The sequence below is a fragment of the Neovison vison genome, chromosome 4 (genome assembly GCF_020171115.1).
Source record: "Neovison vison isolate M4711 chromosome 4, ASM_NN_V1, whole genome shotgun sequence".
NCBI lineage: Eukaryota > Metazoa > Chordata > Mammalia > Carnivora > Mustelidae > Neogale > Neogale vison.
Genome location: NC_058094.1, coordinates 11486316 through 11513597, shown reverse-complemented (window position 1 = coordinate 11513597; position 27282 = coordinate 11486316). Strand labels below are relative to the sequence as shown.

The window sequence follows — 27282 nt, the reverse complement described above, 5'->3', positions numbered from 1 at the left end:
TAAAGAACTGAAAAATGTGTTATCTAACAAAATTGTTCTGCCAAAGAAAGGCAATCCTAACTATGAGTTAATAAATCTTACTGCTAGAGTGGTTATCCAAAAGCTATAAGAGAAGAAACATCCAAGTGCCTTTTTAATACCTAGCTCCCCAGAAAGGCTATTAGAAAATGCTGACATTAACGCTGATAGCAATGGTATCATTCTGATATCCAGATAGGTACACCACAGGACTAAAAACCTTTCTCTGACTTCATTATTACAGACTATGACTGTCATATGAAAAAAGGGGGGCCTATCATTTCATTTCAGGGATGCCGATCAGGCAGTTGTAGCCAACTACAACACTTCACCAAGGGGTTATCGAATAAGCCCCAATTACCAAGTGCTATAGACACAAAGCTTCTGTTTCTATTATTAAATATAATTAAAGAATTAAAAGGATCAGTGTATTTTTCTAGAGGTACATTTGTCTAAAATGATTTGCAATAAGTCCCCAAAGACCCAAGTGATTGAAATTCCTTCAGCTATATAAAACACTCCTCTGGAATGTCAGTCTGCCAAACTGCAAGACTGTAAGAACACAAAATTGACTGATACACATTTTCCACATAAAGATTATGGAGTAAAATGATGGCAAACGCAATAAATACACAGGAGGAGTAAAAAATGTAAACAAATTCCACAAATCTTTGTCTTATCCAGAATGGCACTTTGTGGTACTGCAAGAATTCAGGCATTTAATCGGTATTCCACACACCAGGGGACACTCGATGACTGCTGTTGACAAATTAGAGGAGAAAAAGTCTCACCAGCCAACGGTAGTAACAGGTAATGTTGCAAATCAGTCATGAAACCAAGAGGGCAGGAAGGTGGAGGAGTAGAAAGAGTAACAATCTTCTGCCAAATTTTACATTCTAAGAAAATTAACCCATCATAGATAACACTCCCAGGGAAAGAAAAAAAAGAAGAAGAAGAAGATGATGATGATGATATTTGGTACAGCCTAGAATAGCCATGAGTTACAGACACACACAGCAATTGCCACTTGCACTACATTTTGACAGTCACAGATTTGGGTAATTATAGTAGAAACTGTGTGTTTTGGAAACACCCTAAGACCACACCCTAGGGCTGAGAATCTGGACTTTATAAGGCTGGGAATTTAAGGGGTCAACGCGGTGTTTAAGTTGCATGGTCCGGCCGCGCAGGTGGAAGGGCGGAGAGGGGCAGTAAAGACACCAACTTTCACGCGGGTGACCAGGAGGGCTGGCGGCCGCGGCGAGGCGTGGCGGAAAAGGGAAAAGGGGGTGTGGATCTGTGGGTGAAAGGGAGGGAGGAAAGGCGGCCGCGAGGAGGAAAGGGAGGTGGGCGCCGCGGGTGGGGGGCGAGCGCCGACGCGGGAGGGGAAGAGCCGGCGAGCCGGAGATCACGCGCGGCTGCCGGCGCTGGGGTTGGGAGGGCGCGGCGAGCACGCGCGTGGAGTTGCGGGTGGGAGGAAGGGGAGGAAGAAAGGAGGTCCGAATGAATGAGCGCCGGCGGCGCCGGGGCCGGGGCCGCGGAAGAACGGGTCGGGGAGCCGCGGGCCGGCGGGCGGGGGGCGCCCGCAGAGGTGCAACCGCAGAGCCGGGGGTGGGCGCCAGGGCGGGCCCACGGCGCCGGGGGCCGAGGAAGCCCCGCGCCGGCGCGGCCCCCACCGTGCCCGCCTCTCCGCCAAAATGGGGTCGAGGGGCAGGAAAGCGAGGGGCATGAGGGAAGGGGGGAAATGGCAAAAATAAATCACTCACCCTCCGCTCGAGCCTCCGGGCTCTCTCAGCCCCGCTCCTCCGCCCTCCTCGAGCCGCGGCGGCGGCTCCTCAGCGGCGCTAGAGGGAGCCCCGGGCCCGGAGCGGGGCAGCGGCGGCGGCCGGACCAGGAGCCCCTCCGCACCTGCCCCTGTGGCGGAGCCGCGACGAGCCAGGCGGCGGCGGCAGCAGCGGCGGCGGCTGCGAACGGGGAGGGCAAGTGACCCGGATGTACAGGGTAACGGCGAGGAGGGGGAGGGGGGAATGCCAGGAAGTGAGGGCGCCGCGGACCTGTCCGGCCGTGCGCATGCGTCGCGCGCCCGCCCCGCAAGGTAAATCCTCGGCCTTCCTTCCCCGCCCCCTCTTCTACCGCCCCTCCTGAAGGGGGCGGAGCGAGGCCGGGGACAGGTGGTCCGGCGCGGGAGGGAGGAGAGCAAGGGGGCGCGGCCACCGCCTCCGCGCCCCCCGCCCTCCTTAAAGGGGCAGCACCTCCGCGCGGAGATGGCATCTGGGTGGGTCCGAGTCTTGCAGCCTTCTCATTTTACAGAAGGAAAACTGAGGTTCAGAGGTCGGCGGTAGCTGCCTCAGGTCAGCGAGCTCGGAAATAGCAGGAACTGGAACTCGGAGCTCGCAGTTCAGGGCTCTTTGTGCTGAACTCAGCGAAGCTGCCACCTCCCACCACTCTCCAGGCCTGGAATGGCTGGGCTGGTTGGCACGCCTTTCCCGCTCCGCCAGGTACTGAACTTCACTCCCGCGCCCCGACAAGGCAGAAGCGCTGGCAGGTTCCCCAGAGGTGCACCGTTATCGCCTGTGATGGTATCGTGGACACGCCCTGGGGAAGTGTTAAATGATCAGTCTGAGAACAGAAATCAGGCGCCGCTTGAGTCTTGTACCTTGCGACGCATGGCTCTTTCAGATAAATGAGATTTTTGTTCTAGGGTTCCGCTCTGGGCAAAAATGTACCGGGCGGAGTGTGGGGGGTGGGGTGGGGGGGCAGAGAACTTGGACGTGGCCCAGGGCACAGCATATTATTCCCCTAATCCACCTTCACCCTTGAACATAAGTGCTCCCTCTTTACATAAAAAACCTGAACATCCCATCTAGCTGGTTCGTCCCAATCCCACTATGAAACTCAGATTTTTTCATTAACATTTCATTAAGTGTAAATGATCACAATGTTACCTTTCTCTGGAATATTTTATGTTTGAGCATATCCTCACCGTGGAGGTAAATGGTTCTGAATATATGGGGTCAAGGCCCTACTGAAAATCACACAAAAGTAGGGGTTTTACTCCCCCAGAAAAATTGCATACAATGTCAGGCGATTCATGATCCCAGGAAGCTTACCTATGAAACCCTGATTATGAACTCTGTTCTGGTCAAATAGGTAAAATCCCAGGAACTATCCAGTCTTACCAGATACAGCCAAGAAATCAGTCCTTGCCCCAACATAGAAGAGCAACCCTTATCTTATTTAGCCTTTTGTCTTCCCATTGAGTTACATGGAAACTACATCGTATGAGCTATACTATATAGAAATGTGTGAAAAGAGTCACAGGGAGATTAGATGGCTTTTTCAAGGCACACACTAAAGGCAAGAGTCCTAGGCCTCAGCCTTTTGCCCTAATTATCATAATTTAGGATGATTTAGGGGTTCTATACTGTATCTATTATAATCTTCATCAATTTCGATTAAACTGAGGGAACCAATTTTTTGCCAACACTGATGCTAACAGGATGGTCTTCACAATCCAAGAACTATGGTCCATGTTTATGACACACTGATACCCATCCTTAAATAACCATGGTCCAGAGAAACCCACCATCCTCGATTTGTACCAAGGAAGAGAGTTCATACACCTGCCCCATCCCTTAAATATATGCTCTAAGCAACCACACACCTCTACCTCAATATCCCAACAAAAGCAGAAATATCTTCCATTGTATTCTCAACCCCATCCAGTTTAGCTCAAATATCTCCCATTATGGGGAACCCATTACTGCACTGTCCACCTCTTCTCATTGTGAGGAACCTCTGCTTTAACACTGAGCAAAAATCTGATACCCAACAATTTTCATCCACTGGTCCTAATTTCATCTCTGGAGAGCAACACAGACATGATGCCAGCCTGAGGGAGCTTACAGTCCAGCCAAGAAAAGTCCATGATGAGTGATAACCATAAAATAAGATCAGCCCCCTTTCAGAAATACCTTTCTCCTTGTCAATTCTAGACCCATTCCTAGCCTGTGTCACAACTCACATGTAAGCTCGACCACTACCCCATGAAGGATATCCTGAAAATGGGAATAAAAAACAAGACCTTAAGAGAAGTGCTGAATTTATTCTTCCCCAGTCCTTTCTTTGTCATCCTGCCTGAATGTAATCCCATTTCAGCTGAGATCGAAGCTTTCAAAGTTTTATGTTGAAAAAACAAGCAGGAGGATGCAAAAAAGAGGTTTACATAAGAGAACTAGGCTCTTGATGATTTAATCACTGTGACTTGTTAGCATTTTTCTTTGTGAGTCCTTCCTATGTGCCAGGCACCGTACTAAGCACTTTACTTGCATTTCCTCTGTTGCTTTTTAGAATCTCCCTATATGGTACTGTTATGTCCATCTTATAAATGAGGCAACCAAGGCTCAGTATCAGAACCAGGATTCAAACCCAGTCTGTCAACTCCACAGTTGTCCATTTACATAACTACACTCTGTTTTTGTGAATTTCAGAAGTTCCTGATGCCTTCTTTAAATGCTGTTTCCTTTGAAAATTGCACTACTGAATCAACTTGAAAACATTACAAAGAATCAATTGTTCCACTTAATCATTGATGCATTCAATCAACACAGAATTCTGCCCCTCTATTATGTCGTAGGCACCATGCCAAGGGTTTAAAGTGGAGTTCAGTAGATAGGGTAGGTGCCTGTCCTGGAGGGGCTCAGGATTTAGTGAAAGAGCTGCGACCTCAGATGACGGCAGAGCACAATTCACTGTAACCTAGGAAAGTGGAAGAACCAGCCATCCCTGAAACGGCTGTGAAAGCTTCAGAGAGGATGGGTTTGGTTTTAAAAAGATCAGGGAAGGGATGAGAAGAAAAGGTACATGGGCAGAGGAAGGGGAGTGCATGACATGCTGGAGGGAAGACTGGATATGGGATGGTGGAGAATCACCTCAACCACCATGCTACGGAGTTTGAACTTGCCTCCTGAAGGCAGTAACAAGTGAACAGCAGCGTCTCAGCAAGGGAGAGACATAATTAGATGTTGTCTTATATCAAGATCACTCCAAGAGGGACTACAGTGGGATTGAGAATGGGGTCCCGCAGACCACTGAGGTTGCTGTGTAGTGCAGGAGAGAAATAATGAGAGCCTGCTTTAGGAAACTGGCAGTGGAGAGCAAGAATGGGCACTAGAATTAAGATACTGATGGTGAGGTGTGTCCAGGTGGCTCAGTTGGTTAAGCGACTGCCTTTGCCTCAGGTCGGATGTCAGGGTCCTCGGATCAAGTCCCATGTTGGGCTCCTTGCTTGGTGGGGGGCCTGTTTCTCCCTCTCCCTCTGCCTGCTACTCTGCCTGCTTGTACATGCTTGCTCTCTCTCACTCTCTCTCTCTCTCTGTGTCAAACAAGTACATAAAATCTTTTTTTTTTTTTTTTTTTTAAGATACTAATGTTGTATCTACAGGAGTTTGTAACTAGTTGAATCCTGGGGAAGAAGCAGCAGGAGCTGTGGGACTCTGACACTCCTAGCTTAGCAGACCAACTGGAAGGTGATACCACTCCACCCCAGTACCTTCACATAGTTTTCATTCCCCTCCTTTTCCCACCTTTACCCATGGGAACGCACGTTGCTTCAACTGTTGTCAGATACACGCAACTGTTTCCCAATGCCATTTCAGATTTCTACACTTAACAATTATCATTTTAATGGCTGCAGAACATTGCATCACATTGAAATAGCTCCATTTCCTTCAGTTACTAAAGGTTCACACCCTGCATGCCTCGTTTATCCTAGACTCATCTGGTTCTGAGCATTTTGCAAGGGATGGGTTCGGTGAGGGAAGAGGGCCTTTCGGTGAAGAGGATAAGAAAAGTGTGGCCACAAGCGCCAGGGAAGCTGCAACTCTCGTGGGAGTCTACTGGGCAAAGGTGTGGCACAGACAACTGCTGAGCCGTGGAAGGGAACACATCAGCCTTCCATTTATTCCCTCATCCAGCAATGCATTCTCAGGAAGCTGAGGACAATACAGCAGAGCCCAAAACCCCCTCAAAGCTCTGGGTTCAGCCCAGCCAGGGCCTGAGTCCTGTTCTTACCCTTTGTATAAGTTACTCAACCTCTCAGGGCCTGTTTCCCCACAAGTGAGTTGTAAAGATGAACCTGGTGAAAACTTACAAAACTAGAATGGAACTAAACGTGCGTTAAGTTCAATAATGATTTTTGGTGTTGGTCCCTTCCCTATGCTTTCTTGACTCCCATCGTTTTCTTGAGTTTCTGAGCAAAACCACCAGGCAGCAATGCATGTACTAGAGGCAAGAGCCTGAATCTGCCAGAGTGAACCAGGGCCACTCACTTGACCTCATGAACCTTTCATTTCCCATCTGGGAAACCCACCTAAGAACCTTGTTCACAGGAATGTTGCAAAGCTCTCCTTCAGTACTATAGAGGAAAATGTGTTCAAAGACCCAAAGCACAATGTGATTAACAACTATTACTGCTGTTACAGACATTGCTGTGTTCTTGGTTTCTCCCCATTAAAAACAAACAAACATACACACACAGAGACACACACACACACACACACACATTCCCCCTCCACATAAGTTCCTTGGACCGAAGTTTCTGGGTTAAAGGAACTAACCACTGTTACGGTTCTTGATCTGCACTGTTCAGATTGCTCTTAGGGAGGACTCTGGATGGTGCTACCGTAGTTAACTCAGAATCACCACATAACTCCTCAGCCTAACATTCAGGGACTTCTGTCAACTGCTTCCCTCCTCCTCTTGGTGGAAAGAAGGAATACTGAGGAAAGAGGCACCCTCCCAAACATGTCCAGGATGGGTAAGAACGAAGACTCCAGTGTCCTGCCTTATGCCTGAGCATCCAATAGGCGAGTCTGACAAACCCAGAAGAAGACCGGGGAAGGAGGCCTGGACGTCCCCAGGGCAACACTCCAGGCCTATCTGGCATGAAAGATGGCATCAGAGCTCCTACCCAAAAGCAATGAAGTACAAAGCCAACAACTCAAACCCTGACATACTCCTGACACTCCCGTGACCTAGCAAAACATTAACCAATCTCTCGGGAGTCACAAAGTTGTCCTTAGGGCCGTATTTCCCCAGAGGCTCTGTCTATGAGCCTCTGTCATGTTCCCAAATGTAACATTCTCACAAGTGGGCAGTTCCACAACATCCACTTTGGCCAGCCTTCTGGGTGACCTGCAGGAAGGTGGCAGGCTCTCACATCTGGTCCTTCCCTGTGCCTCCAGTACGCCTTCCAGCCTCTTCAAGTGGCTGTTTCTTGGCCTTGCAGTTCAAGGGTCACCTCCTCAAAGTGGTCCTCCCCATCACCCCACACCTAGCTCCTGTCATTCATTCCTATAGGTCACTGGCTTTTCTCCTTCGCAGTACTTATTATAACTAAATATTTTTTTTATTTTCTAGCTCAAAAATGTTTTTATTCTTTTTTTAAAGAATTTATTTATTTGAGGACCCTGGGTGGCTCAGTTGGTTATGCATCTACCTTCCGCTCAGGTCATGATCCCATGGTCTTGGGATCCAGCCCCACATCGGGCTCCCTGTTAAGCAGGGAGCCTGCTTCTCTCTCTCCTTCTACAGCTCCTCCTGCTTATGTACTCCTGCTCTCTCTCTCTCTCTCTCAAATAAATAAATAAAATTTTAAAAAGAGATTTTACTTCTTTGAGAGAGAGTGAGTGAGCGAGAGAGCAAAACCAGGAAGGAAGGGCAGAAGGAGAGGGAAAAGCAGATTCCCCACTGAACACGGAGCCCAAAGCAGGGCCGGATCTCGGGACATCTCGGGTCAGGACCTGAGCTGAAGGCAGACACTTCACCATCTGAGCCACCCAGGGGCCCCTTAAAAATGTTTTTAGAAAAAGCCTCCCACGAAAACACCAGCTCTGTGAAGGCAGAGGCCGGGGCTATCTTGCCCAGTCCAACACCTGTCATTTGTGCCCACACTGCTCCTAGGAGACCCTCAATAAGCATGCAGAATGACTGGGTAAAAAAAGGAGGTTCCCAGCCACTCCATCCATACCTTCCTTTCACCCCAACTCTATGAATAACACATGTTGACTGCAGAAAAATTGGAAAACACAGATGAGCAAAAGGAAGAAAATATAAACACTTATGATCCAACCTCCCACCATGTGGATACCCTTCCAAATGTTTTTTCATATCTATATAAAGATAATGCATATATTTTTATAAAAATGGTTCCTATTCTAAACTAATCTGCTGTGCTCCATTTCATGGTGTATCTTAATCACCTTTCCTTAATAAAAGTACTTCAGCTGCCCTGTTGTGAAAAGCTCTGTAACCCTCAGCCCTGTCACTATACCATAAAGGAGGTAACACATCTCCTGGTGTTGAACTAAAGGGGAGGTTTCTTCAATGTCAATAAAGGTAACATGTTTTAACACAGCACTTCCCTCTTGACAAGCTTCCCGTTTTTTCCTCTCTGTCTGTATTGCTTTGGACCTTGTATTTCTCCAGAACCGTTCTCCCCACCGCCCATTCACCACCTGGAGTTTAATATTAGAGTCCCCATCAACTGCAGAAGCAAAATGGTCTGCAGCTGACATCTGACGAAGCCAGGACAATGCCTCGGAGTTCAGTTGGAGAATCTGTGGCAGATACAGGGGACAGAAATCAAGATTTGTGTTTTCTTGCCAAGATTTTAATGTAAAAAGAGGAAGAAACTTCCCAAGCAAGCCTTAGTTTGGCCTCCCCAGCCCTGCCCTAGGCAGTTTTTCCCTGGAGGTACAGGCTGGTGGTTCACAGGGTTTACTGATGTCCTAAGCAGTCTGAACCCCAAAGCCCACTGCCCCATGGAAGACAAAGAGCTGCCTGCAGAGAAACCCAAGAGGACACGCTCAGGATGTATCTCCTTTCAGGAAGTGCTCTTCAGGGCTCTTTTAGCCCCTGGCGGGGTTCAGGAGTCATGTGGCATTTTCAGCACTGACAGTCACTCCCCTCTAGGAGGAAGGGCCTCCCCAGGCCTGCCTGGCGAAGCAGACCAGAAGAGCACACCCCACACCAGCAGGAAGGCGCCGTGCCCAAGGGCACTCACCACATGGCCCACCTGCCCGCCCCCACTGTGGCTGGGCCCAGGAGGGTGTCACCTGAAGGAGGGGGACAACATATTGCCCAATTAGAAATGGCACCAGACGACGGGAGGGAGAGGAACAACTGGGTGGGCCATCTCTTCCTGGACCTCACCCCACGGTGACCCAGAAGCCCAAACCGAGGTTCATCTCTCTTGCCCCACCCATCTTATACGGCGCCCCATGCAAGTGAGAAGACAACTTGATCTGTAAAGGAAGAGACTCCCCAACGGTGTCAAGGGCCGTTAGGTTACCCATGCCATTGTCAAGAGCTTCTTTGTGAGTTTCACAGAAACACCAGAAGAGATGGGTTTGCTTTGAAACATCGTGGCCGAAGGAACCACCACCACCACTGAACCCTCGCACTGATTGCTTCGTTCTGCCGGTTTTGAACCAAGCGATGTCCACCCGTTTTACAAACTCAATCTTTATAATGACAGCTTTCAGATGAGAAATGAGCTATAAGATTTTAAGTATTTCTCGGGAGGTCACAAAGCCCCTGAGACACGGAAGCAGGATCGGAGCCAGGTATTAGCAGCTGATTACTTGGCCTCGGTCACGTTGCTCTCCTCGCCTCCCATCCCCCTTCCTCCCATCCCCCTTCCTCCCATCTCTCTGCAAACATTCCTGGCACCACCCAGTGTCCACGCTCCAGCTGAACTACTAGGCTACTCATGCATAAAATAGGTACAATACCACCTAAATCACCATTATTGTGAGGATTAACCGAAGTAACAGATGGAACACAAGAAGCCGCTAACATTCACTGATGTTTTACCCTCAAAACAGCAATTACATACAGTTAAACCTAGTATGTCAGCATTCTTGGAGAACTCTTAAGTGTTTAATAGATGTGCATTCCTGATTATCTTCCTTTTTGAAATTTGTAGCTTTTGTATCCAAACTTGGAAGGCAGTACATCATGGTGACTAAGTGCTCGGACCTGAGTCTGAATCCCTTCATTTCCTCATCTGTAAAAAATAGGAAAGTAACAGTCTTTGCTGTCAGAATTAAGTTATTTCATGGAAAGCACTTAGCACAGTGCCTGGCAAATATAAGTGCTCGATAAATATTAGCTTCTTCTATTATTTATTATTATTACTGTTATTATTAACTTGCTTTCATTAAGAAGGTATCGATGTAAAACTGCCCATTGTAGCATTATTTATAATAAAAACCAGAAACAAATTCAATTTCCCACAATACGGAAACAGCAAAGCAGGGCTCTGAAAGGATTGTCTTTAGAATTAATGAAAATCAATTTAATTAAAATTTAAAAGCCCCTGCTTTGCCACTTAAGGGCCGTATAATTTTGAGCAAGTTATTTCTTTTCTCTGGACCTGTTTTTCCTCAACTCAAAAATGAAGGATTTGCTCTCGATGATTCATAAGTCCTCTCCAGATTTAAAGTTTATAGTCCTAAGGCTCTAAATGCTCTAAGCAGGATATAATCCATCAACATCAAGGATAATATACAACCCCCGAGTACACAGGCAGTTGGTAGCAACATGAGAAAATATTTTACATACTCCTGACCTTCTTTAACACTCCTGTTTCTTTCTGCAACAGTGGTCACCTCTTAAGAGAATTTGTATTAAGCGTGTTGTCTCTCTCCAGGAACCAGGCATAAGCTTCAAGGAGAGCCAGGATTTAGGTCTGGTGTGTTCATGATCCATCTACCCTAGCCATTATAATGATGCCCAGCACATAGTAGGAGCTCAATTAACATTTGCTAGTTGAAAATTTGTGACTAGTCCAGAGGAGCAAAGTACAAAACTGTATATATACAAGAATGCCGTTAATATACATGATGTAGCCCCATGGGGAAGTGGCAGATGGGCTCGGAGAGGTTAAAAGGAGAGAATAGGGATGAGATTTTTTTTTTTTAATTTTCCTTCAGTTTTGAACAATTTGTTTAAAAAGATGGCCTTCAAAAAGGGAAGGGTATAGCCAGAAGAAAAATGAAAGAGAATTAGAAGACTTGGCCAAGGGGGTGGGAAGCAACTCTGAAGGAGAGCAGAAGGGGTGGCGGGTCGTGCGGAAGCAAACAGAAGACTCTCTTACTGGAAACAGAATCACAGAAGCAGAAAGAAAACTAGGTAATAAGATGCAGGAAAGAAAAGCTGATTTATCCTGGACTTTTAATTACAAGCTAGTATCTCTTAAACTATTCCCAAGTTGACAGGCTTCCCCCATTAATTGCCTCAATTGATGGACGCTTTAGTGAATTTGAGCACAAAGGGGCACTTGGGGCCCTGTTACTCTTCCCACAGGTCCTGAGACTTCCTGTGATGCGCTACTGTGGATGTATGAAGGACAAGTTCCACATACTAAGGTTAACTGGTGAGCCATGGCCCTTGAATTTCATTAACCAGCTAAGCAGCAATTCCATCCAGGGTTACACACTTTGGCGGGAGGGGCTACACACCAAGCATAGGAACAGTCTTCCCTTCCAGGGGATGAAAGTCATGCTGCCTTCCTACAATACAGATCAACACACATCTGCCAAAGAAATGATACAGACATATGGCCTGCAGAAAGAGTAATTCCTTCGGCTTTGGGGAATTAGAGGGGGAGGGGCAAGAAGTTGTCGAAGGAAGGCCTGGTGTCCTGAACTTTATCAACTCACAGGGACCCTAGCACTCTTTGCAGGCTTAACTGTGAACCCTTTACCTGTTTCCATCTCACATTCGATCATCTATGACTCTTAATGCCTCCAGCTTCCCCAACTGCTTTCCTGAGCTCTTCCATGCATTTGAACTTTGGGCAAAGTTGGATGCCCCGCTGTGAGAATGCTCAGGACCTTGTGCTTCTTGTCTATAGCACGCACATAACTGTAATTGCACAGTGGTTTCTGTACTTCCTTAAACACTGGGAACCCCACAAGGATACTACTGTATCCCCAGTGCTAGCACAGAGCCAGGCATCATGCCTGGCATAAAGCACGTACTCAAACAGGTACAGCTGCTGAAGCCTGGTCCAGCCTGAGTTATCCCAGTGCTAGGGCCATAACCCTACTCCAGACTCCCAACATGGACACAGCCCTAAAACCAGGGGATCAGATGAGCAACATGAGAAGACGAGATATAAACCCTCCCCACCTAAGTCGCCAAAATGATCAAGTGTCTAACCAACTAGCTGAAATACAGAACAATGTGGTTGATGAACATGACCTGACAGTGTGAAAAAGTTGTAAGTTTTGAGGCTCCAGAAGAAAAGACATTGCATAAGATTTAAAAAACCAAAAAACCAACCAAAAAATCCCCACCACCTTTCTATGAGAGAACCAATATGATCCAAGTTAAGAAGCAGGTTAGCTGGTTTAGCTAGCTTGCTCTCTAAAATCCTGGTGCTGATTTCATGTTCGAACACAAGTTTAATGAGAAAGCATCCCTCCTTCCATTTTAATGCACAGACCACGGTAGAGAAAAAAATGCTATCCCGCCCAAACTCTGGTCTATCTAAACCCACAGCCTTGAAGAAAATGTCTGCAGTATCCATTTCAGTATTCGCTTAGCATTTTTATTTAACAGGACATTTGCATTAATAAGTACCTGATGGGTCACCTAATTTTAGACACGTAAGGAACCTTGGAATTCGCCTTCAATCTATCATTTTACACTGAAGGGAACTGAAGGCCCAACAGGGTCTCAGAGAGGTCTCAAGGGAACACAATCTCCAAGGTCTGGACTTGGAGTGAGAGTCAGACACCTGCAGAGTTCATTTCCAATGGTTGGATCCAAAGGTTGAGGCATCAACAGAGTCCATAAAAAAAATCTCTACTAATAAGCATGTATACAACATTGGATGTATACATGCCTCCAGCTTCCCCAACTGCTTTCCTGAGCTCTTCCATGCATTTGAACTTAGAGATCACACATCTGGTGTGATCTTTGAGGGTAAACAAAGTCGATGAAAGCATTACGCTTATTTGGCCCTTCACCATACACAAATCTCTTCCAAAGCAGGGGGAAAAATTGTTAGGAGACAGGTACCAAATGATAAAGAGACAAGTGATAACGCAGGTTGTATGGGACCTCTCAATCACCCATAAGAGTGGGGAATGCTGTCTTTCTTGGTACTAATACCAAGCTGATTTATAGAGTTCCTATAAATGCTCCTTCCTGCTGCTGTGCTTGCTTTTGCCCATGCCACTCTCTATTACAAACACCCTTCCCAGCACTACCACACCCCCCGGCCAAACTCCCACTTACCCACCAAGACTCCAGCCAGGCATAGTGTTTCACTATCACTTAGCTCCTGTTATCACCTATGGTAACCCATGTCCCTACGGATGCCCAACAGTCCTCCTAGGATGCGTCAAGAAGACCAGCAATGGTATGACGTTCCTATAGCACCATATATCCCATTGAGAAAAGCACTACAAACACACCAGGTAATGTTTCATTAATTTATTTAACCTGATTCCTTGAAACACTGACTGATTTTGATGGATGAATCAACCTAACCCAAGATTAATAGCTTGGTTTTCTACACTCATTTCTCTCTCCAAGCCACAAGCCAAAATCAACTCACTCTCAATTTATAACTTTGCAAAATACGCTTTTGCATATCGACTCCTGAATCCACTGTGGTTATTAAAAGGACGGCTGCATCCGTCTGGATGGGCCAGGTTATGCTGTGGTAACAAACAGCCCTGGAATTTCAGCCCCAGTGATGACCACAGGGCTCATTCTGGGGTCAAGAAGATCAGCCCAACAATTCTATCTTTCTGGACTATACCGTACAATCCGGATTAAGCCACTCTGTGGTTGACATTGGTTTAAAAGATATGACCCCCCCCCTCCCGCTTTTCCCTCTCCAACCACCTACAGAGCTGTGTGGCAGGGCTGCCGTATGGATAACATGTGACAACATTTGTCACACACCCAGGATACTGCCTGGCAGATAGGCAGCAGTCAGTAAATGATAATGACGGCTAGTACCATTGTCATTACCACTGTCCCTACTCGTTGTCAGGTAATAACAGGGATGTTTTTAAAATTCTCCTAGACAAGTGGTTCTTGAGCTTGTCTGCAAAGTGGAACTCACCCAGAGAGCTGAACTCACCCGAGAGCACCAACCCAGAGTTGGTGAATTAATTCATCTATACTACGTTCTGGGCTTTGGAATTTTTTTTTAAAGATTTTATTTATTTATTTGACAGAGAGAAATCACAAGTAGATGGAGAGGCAGGCAGAGAGAGAGGGAAGCAGTCTCTCTGCTGAGTAGAGAGCCCGATGCGGGACTCGATCCCAGGACCCTGAGATCATGACCTGAGCCGAAGGCAGCGGCCTAACCCACTGAGCCACCCAGGCGCCCCTGGGCTTTGGAATTCTAATTGTAATGAGTTTGAGAATCACTATGATACACAGGCACCAGATTCACATCTATACTTACAGAAATTTACTTGTGCACCCATTCACATGCACATACACAAGCTGGCCAGGTTCCAGGAGTCCTGCCCCCTCTATGATAGTGGTGGTCACATAGGTCACGATGAGTTAGGTTATACTGTGGTAACAAAAAAGCCCTAAACACTAGTCCTAATGACAACCACGGTAGCCACCCTCTAGAGTCAACAGGATGAGCTCAGCAGTCCCTCTTGACACTAAGCCTACACATCTACCCTTAGGTCTTTCCTGTTTCCTCTTTTGTACTTCACCCTTCTTCCAAGGTCCAGTTTAATGAGTTTGCCAGGCCCAGAGTAAATCAGAACCAGAAAAATATACTGGTATGGACAGACAGGGAAGAGATCTGTACAGAGGATCACCACTGAAGACTCTCAGTAATAGAGACCATGCTTTGCTTGGCTCTCTATCCCCAGGATCCAAAACATGGTAGACAACTTAATAGAAATTTAGATAGGTAGACTCAGTATCATCAGTAATAACCTGAAAAAAATGGAAGGCAGATACAAGAACTCCAAAAGAAAGCATCGAACTTGAAAGTCAACTGTGTCAACTTGTCCCCAGCCACCATTTTGATTTCCCCATTTTGGTAATTTCTCCCAGGATGAAACCATGTCCAGCGTGGTGCAAGTAAGTGAAGGTCAGGATATCTATGAATAAACCAGTGCTCTTTCCCACGGGTGGCAAAGCTCAAGACATGCAGCATAGGTGCAGGGGGCAGTAAGAACACAGACATCTGGCCACCAGCATACACATGAGTTTTGGTCAATCATCTCCTGCTCTGTTGGATGTTCTATCTTTACAGAGTCTGGAGAAAACCAGAAAACCGGCTTGCACGTCCTTGTTTTGGCAGTTTAATTTAGGAATCACACTGGCTTTACATAAACTCTTCACCAAAAAATATATTCTGTATTTGGAGCACATGAGTTAACTTGAGCCCAGGGGAAAGAAGCATTGTATACAATTACATAATAGTTACTCTATTACTTTAAAACCAAATGGAAGCCTCAGGCAGCAAAGTCAAAAGGAGAGGGAAATCATTTTTGTAAAATTATCTGAATGCAACCATCTCTTCTGATGCATTGTGAGTTGACAATGGTTCTGCTTTTCTCAGAAGCTCATTCAATTACAGCTTGCTTATCTGGATCTGGGAGAGGAGTTTTCCTCCCCTCTAGAGTTAGCTAAAGAAAAAAGCCGGCAGAATTCCACTAATAAAAGCCTGAAATGAAAAGCGGTATCTACCCCCAAGGCCCTGCTTGTTGTAAAGGCATCATCAGATGAACCTTTGTAGGTCTCTGCAACCATCACAGAAAGAAGAGGAAGGAATATGGGATAGCCTCTAAACGCCATGCTCTCTTAGGTGTGTGCCTGCTAACAAGCGACTTAACCTCTCTGAACTTGCTTCCTCATCTGTGGAATGGAAATACCTACTTGACACGGACATTATGAGAACTAACTAAGGAAACGCGTAAAGTGCCTAACGTTCAATCAGTGTAGTAAATGCCCTTCCTCTGATCACTGCCCATATCTCAGGAAGCTCATTAGAATGTGAGCTTTTTAAGAGAAAGGGCTTTTTTTTTTTTTTTTAAATTTCAGAGACAGGACCTTGCTCATCTTCCCACATGCATATCCTACACATTGCCCCCTTACAGACTGGAGCTGCGTCTTCAACATCCATTCTACCCTTCCCACCAGGCAGTATCCTTCAGTCATTCCGTCCTCATTGCCATTTCCAGGAATGATGAGTCTAAGCCACTCAATGTTATCGCATTTCCTCTGCCGCCATGATGGACGGAGATGGAGGCGTCCTGAGGTGGACCCTATCAGAGGGAAGCTCAGGAATCTTGTTCCTGAGCCTGGGGAGAGATGCTAGCTCTTCCTTGCCTGGACGTGATCCAATAAAAATGTGGTCTGAGAGGTCCCAGCAGCCAGGTCACCACATTGGACAGCTCTCCTCTACATTCCCTGGAACTCACCTATTCCTCCTGACATTTACCGGCATCTAACAAAGCTGCTGGCAGCCCACTTACTACTATGAAGGGAGTCAACCTGAGAACAAAGCCAACAGACACAAGTGCGGAGCCCAGAGAATCACCAAGAAATGAAGCCGGAGCCCTGATCAAAGTGTGCCTGAAACCAATCCCCTATGTGAATCACTCCACTGCTCCTATCAATTATCCAGTTTGAACTAGGTTCTCTGTCCTTTACGACTCAAAGCATCCTAACTGATACACCCTCCTGCGTGGCTCAATGAATCACCAAGCAAGGGAGTGTGCAGAGATATCATCTCTTCAGTGATTTAACTCAGACTTCAAGTTCCCTGGGAGTAGGAGCCCTCATTGGTCTTCGCCAGCCAATATCTCAGGCTTAACAGAGTTTCTGGACTCAGGCCCTCAATAAATACTTTTTTAAATAGGTAAATGGAATGAAACTGACCTAATCACCCAGAATATCACAGCCTTTTAAAGGCCTACTCCCCAGATGTACCTCGATCAGGGGAACATGAAGAGGGAGCTCACAGAACTGGGAGCCATCAGACAGGCCCAAGCTCAAATCATAGATCCAACTGAGCCTCAGTGTCCTGCCCTGCAAAATGAGGTTGTTAATATCTACCTCCCCGGGCAAGGAGAGCCATGCAAAAATACCTAAAGTTGCATTCAAGAAAAATGTATTTCCCTCCTTCTGTTTAGATAACCCTGTCATATGGCTAGCCTCACCATATGGTGAGTCCTGGTCTGGGGTTCAAAAAATAGGACCATCATATGTACACAATATGGGCCAAACCCCCGATTACCCAGCAGAGCCGCCTGGGAGGGTGAAGACAGGTAATGCATACCTTGAGCCTCCCATCCCTCAACATACACCCATTCCCTTCCAGAGAGGGATCCTGGGCAGAGGGCATAGATCAACAAGGCCTCTGGCTGTGATGCTTCCTCTTCATTTGCTGGTTGCTTCCTGGCAGAGGCAAGGGACTGGAGCAATCAGCAGCCCCACAAGCACAGCCCCAGGGGCTGCTGGTCCAACCCTTAACAGGGGAGGCGAAGCTCAGCTAGACAGTCAGCTTCAGGAAGGCGGGAACCTTGCCTCATTCACCGGTACACCCCCAGCACCCAGTAAAAGATTTCCTGAGCGCCTGAATGAAAAGAGTGAATGGATGTACAGGGAGTGAGGAAATCAGGATTCTCAGAATAGAATGGTACTGAAACCCCGTTAGTGCACACACTGCTGGTTATGTAGCAGGCAAACCCCAGCCCAGAAATGAGAGTGGACTTCCGAGGCTGGCACACGGGGACTGAACTCTGGCCCGAGGATTTCAGTGCCTTGGTCTGAGCCACAGGTTCTTTCTCAGACAAGTACCATTATCAAGCTTAAATAAGATTTTTTTTAATTTTTAGTGCAGCTACAAACAGGGAGAAAAGGTTGACAAAATATATACCCAGATATTAATAACAATTAGCCTTCAGTGGTAAGAGTATGGGAGGGCATTTATTTTTCCCTTTTGTGTGCATTTTTGGATCTTCTATAATGAGCATAAATGGACTGTCTAGTAAAAATAAAATGAAAATACAAGTGGGGAGATGCCGATGTCAGTATCTAGCCCAGCCCCTAACACATAAAGTGGGGACCCAGCAAAGATTCTCTTTCTACGAATGCCCTCCAGACGTTTGGAAATGGCTTTCATAGATCTCTTATTTCCTGTTAAATATTTCAGCTAATGTCATCCTCAGAGGACTTTATTTCAAGGCTCTCTTTTATCCCTCCTCTCTGCAAAGACTCCATCTGTTAAAACCCCACTCGGGGTATTGTATAAGCACGCTCCCGTTTGCTCATTCAGCTGTTAATTCATTCACTGAGTAAACACTGGTTAAAAACCTACCCTATTGGACATCCTTGCTTTTGCTTTACCCACACCTCCCTCCATGCACAAAGGGTTCCCAGACTTTCCTGGAAAACATGCACCTCCCCTCACCTTCATCCTTGTGCTCTGGGAGGTGCAGACCCTACCCCAGGATGGCCAATCAGAGCATCACATTTGCCTACGACAGGGATTGGTCGGGGGATGGGCCTGTGACTCAGATAAGACCAATCAGAAACATGGAGACTCAATTCTAAGACTTTGCTTGAACTGTTGGGAAAGTGGCCTTTTTCTTTTTTTTTTTTTGGCTCCTGCTAAAAGTGTTGATAGCCATCTTGCCACCACAGCCCAAAAAGAAATGGCAGGTGACGCCGAGGGATAGAGAAACGCTGTGTAAGCCTTCACAACACTGTTTAAACCACGCTTGGATTTATATCCCTGGACTTTTCAATGGCATAAAGCCCCCTTCTGTGGAAGGCAGTTCAAGCTGGGTCTCTCCATGGAGGTCAAAAGAATCCTGGCAATGACCTCAGGAGGACATATGCTGCACGCTGGCTAGGCACAGAGGAAGAGATGACCCACACCATCTTTCCTGGCACTCAGCCTGCTGTGGAGACAGCTACAAACAGCTACAATTATATAAAGTCAGTAAGATAACTGCTTTAATTAAATACTACACGGAACAAGAGGAGCGTCGCGTGGGGGGAGCCAGGAAAGGCCTCACACAGAAACAGCAGTGAAACTTACTCCGCATCCGCACTCGGGCAGAGGAGACAGAATTACTATCTGGGGAGTGAGGAGAACACTGCTGATACACATCTAGCTCCCAGAAAGCTAAAACCACTGCCTCCCACACCACACAGGGGCACTGATACTTAAAGTACTCAAGGGCACTCTGTGAATGAGCCCACAACACAGCCTCTCGAGAGACCGCAAAGTGCCAGTGTCAAACAGCCCTCACTGGCAAGAGTTTCATCTGAATGCTACCAACGATGTCACACTCGGAAACAATACTCAGGGCAGTGTCTGTGATTTCAATGCTACCGACTTTTCACTCCCGTCCTCTCGCCCATTTGGATTACAGCTGATCAAATTGCAGCGTCAGAACAACAGCCTCCCGAGATGAATAACCTGTTTACTGCATTTGTTACCAAATGATAAGGAAGAGGGAAGAGAGCAGGCGTCTGGTTCCATCAAAGGCTCGGTGATGGGTTGGAAATGGGGCTGCCTGCAGGGAAGAACAGGAAAAGCACCCCTGGAAACGTCCATTTCGCTCAGGAAGGCCCTGAAGGTGGCCTTTTTCAGAAAGCAAAGCTAGAGTTCTTCAGCCGTCCGATGAGGCGTACACAAAAGAGTTGGGAAGACAATAATGAGTCAGAAAAGGTCACCGCAGGACAAAATCTCTTAGCCTTTGCTGTTTCTCAACACATCAGCGATTCATTTGGTCCACAAACACAGCTCCAGCTTTCTAGAGCAACAGCCTTACCGATGGGAAAATTAATATTGACAGAACACTTGCTTGTGGTCTCAAGACAGGGGCCAGGGACTAGCGGCAGGACAGAGAAAGGCGTGAGAGCCCTTCCAGACAACCTGGATTTCTGAGAAGCAGCTGGGTCACCTCTGCTCTAAAACAGCTGAAAGACTGCTGGGACTCTCTCTTCCGCTGCTGCCCGCCACGTGACTTGCACAAAGACGTCTCCTCCCCTCTCCTGCAAATGGGACTTCCGTGGACACGTTCACTGGACAACTTCTAGGATCCAAGCAGAGCCTACCAATGGGGAGACCCACAGTGTAAGGGTGCGAGAGGACTGAGCCAAAAACAATGGGGAAGCGCCTGGTGCTCAGCATGTGCTCAATAAACCCCGGGGATCAGCAACCACACAGAGATCTGCCAGTCTCCTCTGAAAAGGAGAGGGGCTTTTGTGTTGAAAACTCCCGAAGTGAAGTTTTCTGTTAACCAGTTTATTTTTAACAGAAAGGATACTATATGCTTATGCTTTAAAATTCAAAAAAGTATGGAAGACATACAAGGAGGCATCTTCTAGCCACTGTAGACCCCGATCCCTTAAGCATTCCCTCCATGAGGTAAGCAGTATTCCCTACAACCACCTTCTTTCTTGGTGTCGGCCAGCAACAGTCTATGCATAATCAAGCACATGATGTGTGTGGGTGGCTGTGCAGACCTACTTCTACCTCCCACTTTTCCCCACGCATGGGAACATACCACCTATGCTTTTCTGCATGTTGTCTTTTTTTTTTTTTTAACTTAAGCATATACCCTGGAGATCACCCCTTCTTAGTAAAATGACCTACTATTTTAAACAATGGCCCAGTATTCCACTCTAAGAATATACCATAATTAATTTAATCGGTCTCCTACCAACAATACATTTCAGCTGCTTCCAGGGTCTTGCTGTTACAAACAATGCTGAAATGAAGACACATTACATACATCTTCACATAGACCATGTGTGACTATAAGAAAGATAGGCTTTATAAGATAAGATCTTTGAAGAAGAATTTAGGGCCATGCAGTTAGAAATAGCATAGGACCAAACTGCCCTTCAAAGACCCTGTGCTCAGGGGAGTCTGGGTGGCTCTTTCGGTTGCATGTCCCACTCTTGATCTCCGCTCCGGTCATGATTGCAGGGTCGTGGGACTGAGCCCCACATGGGGATCCACACTCCCCAGGGAGTCTGCTTGGGGACTCTCTCCCTCTCCCCCGCCCTCCCTGCTGCTTGCCAATGCTGTTTCTCTCTCTAAAATTAATAAATCTTTAAAAAAAAAAATCCCAAAGATGCTGTACTCATTTTCACTGTCACCCATAGTGTGAAATATATGTCACTTTCCCCACCCACATTCACAAAATGTTGTTTTGTTTTTTAATTTTTTAAAAAAATTTTATTTATTTGAGAGAGACAGAACGAGCAGGGAGAGGGAGAGAGGGAGAGGGAGAAGCAGACTCCACACTGAACAGGGAGCCTGATGTGGGGCTAGATCCCAGCACCCCAGGATCATGACCTGAGCCAAAGGCATACGCTTAACTGACCAAGCCACCCAGGTGCCCTGTTTCATTTTTTTTAAACACAAGGGAAGAAAGGGGGCCAGAGCTCCACTCTTGTCCCACTGTCTCTCCGTGTCCCTGTGATATCACACATAACATTACGACTTCCCGTAAGTTCATGCACAAGCCAGAAATCACAGGTTAAAAACAGAATGCGCATCAGAACCACGGGTGTCCTGAAGCCGGCTCACAACAACTCAAGAGAGCTGAGTGGGCACATCTCCTCCCAATTCTGGGTTCAGGCACAGCAGATGGGTAGCTTGCATGGGAAGTATTTATGCCACAGAAATCAGCAAATGCTACAAAGCAAGGGTTCTTCCCCTCTACCCCAGGGAGACCTTGGTCAAACCTACCAGCACATCAGCGCAAACTACAGTGGAAACGAGCCTCTGCCGTCTCTCTTTGACTATTTCTTCCCTTAGGAGGGCCACAGATTCTTGTGACTTGGTCACAGATTCTTGGAACCTAAGGACTGGAGGAGATGTGAAGGGACATCACATCCCTGTGACATCTTTCATTTTCTTCCTTGTGTCTTGGAATACTGCCTCCCCCTGGCCCGTCTGTTTAGACATAAGCAATCTCGTCTCATTTTCTCTTCTTTATTTCTTTACCATTCTTGTGCATTCCCATCTCCTTCTGGTTAGTGCTTATTTTGGAGGATACTCTCTGGGATAGTAATGGCACACGCAGACTCTAGACTACACGAGGAACCCCGAGGTCAAATCCCAGCTCCACCCTTACCGGCCGACCTTGGACAAGGGCACAAACTACCACGCCCTCGCTTCCTCATCCATAAAATACGCATGATACTGCTCCTGCCTTCCTTCTCACTTCCTTCTAAGGATTAAACGAGTTCATGTACATACGCAGCATAGCGCCCAGCACACACTAAGGACTTAATAAATGTCAACTAATACCACTGTCTCCCAGCTCACTAATTACTTCTTTGGCTGTGTCTAATGTGTCACTTAATCCTTCGCTGGATTTTAATTTGGATGACCGTTTTTCATTTGAATTTGGCCACCCTTCAACTCAGCCTATTCTTTTTCATCTTTCTTTACGTTTTCCTTAATATCATCTTCAGTCATTCATTATTTTAAGTATGCCATTTTATAGTCTCTTTTAGATCGTTCCATTCCTTCTGGCTTGAAGCAGTTCATTTCCTGGGTAGCTCGGATTATTTACCTGTGAACTCATCCCCAGAAGCTCTTTCTTTCTGTGGGAGTCCTGTTAGTTCTCCGTCTCCCTTTTGTTGAATATCCTTATGGGGTGATTTTGTGTTTGCCCTGGGAATTTCCAGGGCACTGAACCAGCTTTTCTTTTTTTTTTTTTTTTTAAGATTTTATTTATTTATTTGACAGACAGAGATCACAAGGAGGCGGAGAGGCAGGCGGGGGGGTGGGGGAAGCAGACTCCCCGCCGAGTAGAGAGCCCAACTCGGGACCCGATCCCAGGACCCTGAGATCATGACCTGAGCCGAAGGCAGAGGCCCAACCCACTGAGCCACCCAGGCACCCTTCAGCTTTTATGTTCATTTTTCAGCTGGGGAGGTCTCATAATCTCATACACCGTAACAATGCAGATTCCACAACTACATACGGTTTTTAATCTCCTGCTGACACTTTTCCACTCAAGGCAAGCTTCCTCTCTATTTTGCCGAGCAGTGGAGTTTTTCTAGCTTCTTTCCATGAAGAAGTGTGACAGTTATGGTTCCCAGGGCTCAATTCCACCTTGGGCCCGAGTTTCATTTTAGACCCACTGTGGCATTAAAATTGGAACACCCAGACTCTATGGCCTTTTCCTGGATACAAAAGCCCCACAGGCAGTCATGGCTTCAGCCCACATAACCATTTGGCTTAATTTTCTCTCTCTGTTTCTTGCACTTGCAGACTTCGCTTTCTGATGAGCTCCCCTAGATGCAAATCTTCTATTTCAGCCCACTCTGCGTTCATATCAGAACAGACGCACAAATCAGTGCAGTCTGCCACAATGGCAGAATGTTCAGGTCTCCAGGTCTAAAAGAACAACCTACCCCGGGCTTGACCTCTGTCCACATCACAACGGCAGCTAACTCAAGGGTTAGCTTCCAAAGTCAGCACGGATGTGAAAACTGAAAGGAGTCAAAATTCTCCTGGAAAATCGCACAGTAAGATCTCACAATGCAGACTGACAAGCCCTCTCCCAACACAGGTCCAACACAGGCGGTGTTCCTTCAGCACTGGATTTGGTTTCCTAGGTTGAACACCCAAAGAAAGAGCTGGCTTGGATTTCAGAGCTGGGTTGTAGGATAATTAAAATCTATAAATAAAAGAAATACCCTTGGTGGCACAAGATGCTCACACTCTAAAAAGCCATCGGAACAAAGAGTGACAGAAGGAACGGCAGATCTGTCTCTCATTCACACTCACTCCAAGAGAGACGCCTGTTGGGTGGAATGACAGGATCACCCACGCTATTCAAAGTGTTATTTTTATCTGTACTTTGTTTTTGTTGAATAAGTATATTTGGATGTAGATAAGTCTGAAGCAGGAATCCGTGCTAAGATGGATATAGGACTTCCGTAGGTCGGAATAGTGGTTAGCCCTGGGGCAACACTAACTGTGAAGGGGCGTGAGAGAATGTTCTGGAAAGATGGAAATACCGAATGCCCTATCTGGGTGGGGACAAGATGGGTGGTATAGTAAGAATTCATCAAGGGGCCCCTGGCTGGCTCAGTTTGTGGAGCGCGCGACTCTTGATCTTGGGTTTGTTAAGTCTGAGCCCCATGCTGGATATAGAGATAACTTAAAAATAAAATCTTAAAAAAAAAAAAAAAAGATTTGTGCATTTTACAATAAGTTATACCTCCATGAACATAAAAGTTACAAGCGTACAAGAGAGATTGATGCAAAGCATCCTGCTGCCTGATCTCTGATCTACAGCTAATGCTCTCCAGAGGCAAGCCAGCCAAGCGCAGGGCGGTGAGCAGACCAGGAAGACGAGGGGCCAAAGAGGCAGAAAACGGAAGTGCCAGTGGGGGTAGAAGGTACCAAGCTTCTCCAAGCTGGTTTTCCATGAGAGCCTCCCAGCAGTTAATAGCCCTGGCTCTCCCCCCAGATTGCTCAGATGTGAATACTGTCTCTACCCCTGTTTGTGTCCTCGCCAGGTTCCTATGCTGAAGCCCAAGCTCCAGCGGGATGGTGTTGGGAGGTAGAGCTTTCGGGAGTGATTAGGTCCCAAAGACGGAGCCTCGTGAATGGGAGTTGCACCCTTGATGACAGAGCCTCCAGACAGTTCCCTCACCCTTTCTGCCGCATGAGGTAACAGTGAAAAAACGGCCACCTGGGAACGAGGAAGAGGGCCCCACCAGACACCGCCTCTGCCAGCACCTTGATCTTGGTCTTGTCGGCCTCTGAACTGTGGGAATCAATTTTCTACTGTTCAGTGGCCCCTAGTCTGTTATTGTTATAACAGCCCAGATGGACTGAGAAACCCCTTTTATTTGGAGTGAACTTGGGCAAGTTACTTCTCTTCTTTGAACCTCAACTCTCTCTTGAAATTTAAACAAGGTAATTCAGACAAAGCTCCTGGCACGAGATCAGCTCTTCTACAGTGCTCAGTAAGTGTCAGCGATTATTACTATTACTGGTCACAGGAGGCTGAGAATGTCACCTGCCCTCCAAGGTTCTCATGGAAATCAATGATTTAACCTGATAACCTGGTAGTTTCTCTAAATATACGTACAGCAAAATGAAAGCACATGGATTCTAATCTCAACAGAAACAGGAGGTTATTTCTATTGAACTGAAATCCATGTCCTGGCCTGATATTACCATCCACTTTCATTTTTCTTCACAGTGTAGTGGTGAAGAATACAGGCTCTGAAGCAGACGGCCATGGTCAAATCCACCTTTACTTACCAACTTGGTAACCTTGAACGAATAACTCAAACTCCAGGCCGTAGTTTCTTCTCCTGTAAAACAGAAGTATAGCAAGGGTTAAGCAAATAACAACAGACCTGAGCACATGGTAAGCCCCCAGGAAATGCTAGCCACTATGAGTCTTCCCATATCAGAGAGAAGGTCTGGGAATAACAACTCCAAATTCCATTTCTTCAGACCATTAAAGTTTACAGAACATGTTTCTCAAACATCCTTCTCATTTAACTTTCAAAGTAGTTTCATGTATTACAAATAAAGAAGTGGAGATTAAAAAAGAAAAAAAATGGAGATTCAGAGAAGTTAAGTAACTTGCTCACGGTTACATAGCCGAGTAAAGAGCAAAGACCCAAACCGAACTCCTATGACTGACAGTGTGGCTGGACTGTGCGTCCTGGGGACCAAGAGTGGGGCCAGGCTGTCCTTCCAAATTCAAAATTCTAAGATAAAGGACGCTAGAACTCTGAGTTACAACAGCATACCTTGGTCCAACCCAACTTGAGTTTGATCTGGTCTGAATCATTCTATCCCTGAATCACTTCCTGTTTTAGGTTTCTTCTTGGCTGAGAAAGGAAAATAAATATGTACAGCACCCCATGCTTGTCACCCTCAACATTTCTTACAGCAGCAGAAACTTATGAATCAAAGGGCGTTTTCATAGAAACATAGTTAACCAGCGTCCCATGGAGCACAGTCACCAGCACGAGCCTGAAGATGAGAGCAATGTCCATGGCATCTAGATGTTCTCATTATCGTGTGGAAGAGAACCAGAATGCCTTTTTTGGCCTTTATTTTGATTACATCTTTAGCTGCCTTAATGTGTTCTCTGTGCTTTTCACTGGGTACTGAACCACAGGAAACCACTCCACTGGCCGTGCTTTATTCACAAAAGGTTTGGGGGCAGAACCTGATTGTGGTAGTAGGACCCTGTAGGCTGATCATGTCAACCCCTTGTGCCCCCCGCCCCCCATCTCTCCTCTGGTTTCCCTGCACGGGTTTTCTTATTTTTGTTCCAGTTCTGTGTGAATGGTTTAAAATTCCATTTAAAATTTTTTTTTTTAAATATATTTTTTTTTTTTGCCTGGGTGGCTCAGTGGGTTAAGCCGCTGCCTTCAGCTTAGGTCGTGACTTCAGGGTCCTGGGATCGAGTCCCGCATCGGGCTCTCTGCTCAGCAGGGAGCCTGCTTCCTCCTCTCTCTCCCTCTGCCTGCCTCTCTGCCTACTTGTGATCTCTCTCTGTCAAATAAATAAATAAAAATCTTTAAAATACATATATATTTTTAAGTAGTCTCTACACCCAATGTGAGGCTCAAACTCACAACCCTGAGATTAAGAGTAACACACTCTACCAACTGAGCCAGCCAGATGCCCCTAAAATGCCCTTTTAAATCATGATCACAGAACTGCTTGGTATCCAAAGAAAGGGGATTTAAGAACCATCTAAGCATACTTACAAGCTCTATCCTTGAGTATGTGCAACACATGCCCCATGCCCTGTAGGGAAGTGTGTGCACACCACACACACACGCACGCACACGCACACGCACACGCACACACCACACCTACAGTTCTCTGGACCCCTCTCCCAATGTCTTCCAAGTACCTAAAATAATTTTTTTCCTTCTTTCAAATGTTTTGACCGATTTACAAAGTATAGAATGGAAGCAAGTTGTTTTCTTGGGGAAATTGTTAGGGCCTTCAGAAAAAGGACCTTGAAAGCAGAAAAAGGGCACTAACTTTCAGAAAACCCTTTCTTTTTGTTTGTTTGTTTTAAGAAGACAAAGAGTAAGCTGGCCATCGCATCACCTAGAGATAAACCCAGGAGACAGCAAGTAGCTCCCTCAGAAGAAAAGTGTCAAGGGTGACTTGTTTTCACTTCCATGATAGGGACTATGGCTCTAGAAACCAGATCTGATCTT

The 27282-nt window shown here is 46.5% G+C and overlaps 1 protein-coding gene across 6 annotated transcripts in view; it reads right to left on the bottom strand.

Moving 5' to 3' along the window:
- The window catches only part of LOC122904295 (CYFIP-related Rac1 interactor B), a 520830-nt gene that overhangs the window by 79480 nt on the left and 414068 nt on the right, over positions 1 to 27282 (bottom strand). For 3 of the 6 annotated variants that reach the window (XM_044244941.1, XM_044244948.1, XM_044244945.1), the window contains one exon: positions 25346 to 25398. In XM_044244941.1, the coding sequence (XP_044100876.1) occupies positions 25346 to 25398 (53 nt within the window). Of the gene's footprint in view, positions 1 to 1784; positions 1959 to 25345; positions 25399 to 25845; positions 25922 to 27282 lie in introns of those variants that run through there. The other 3 variants (XM_044244942.1, XM_044244944.1, XM_044244943.1) reach the window with 3 other exon arrangements.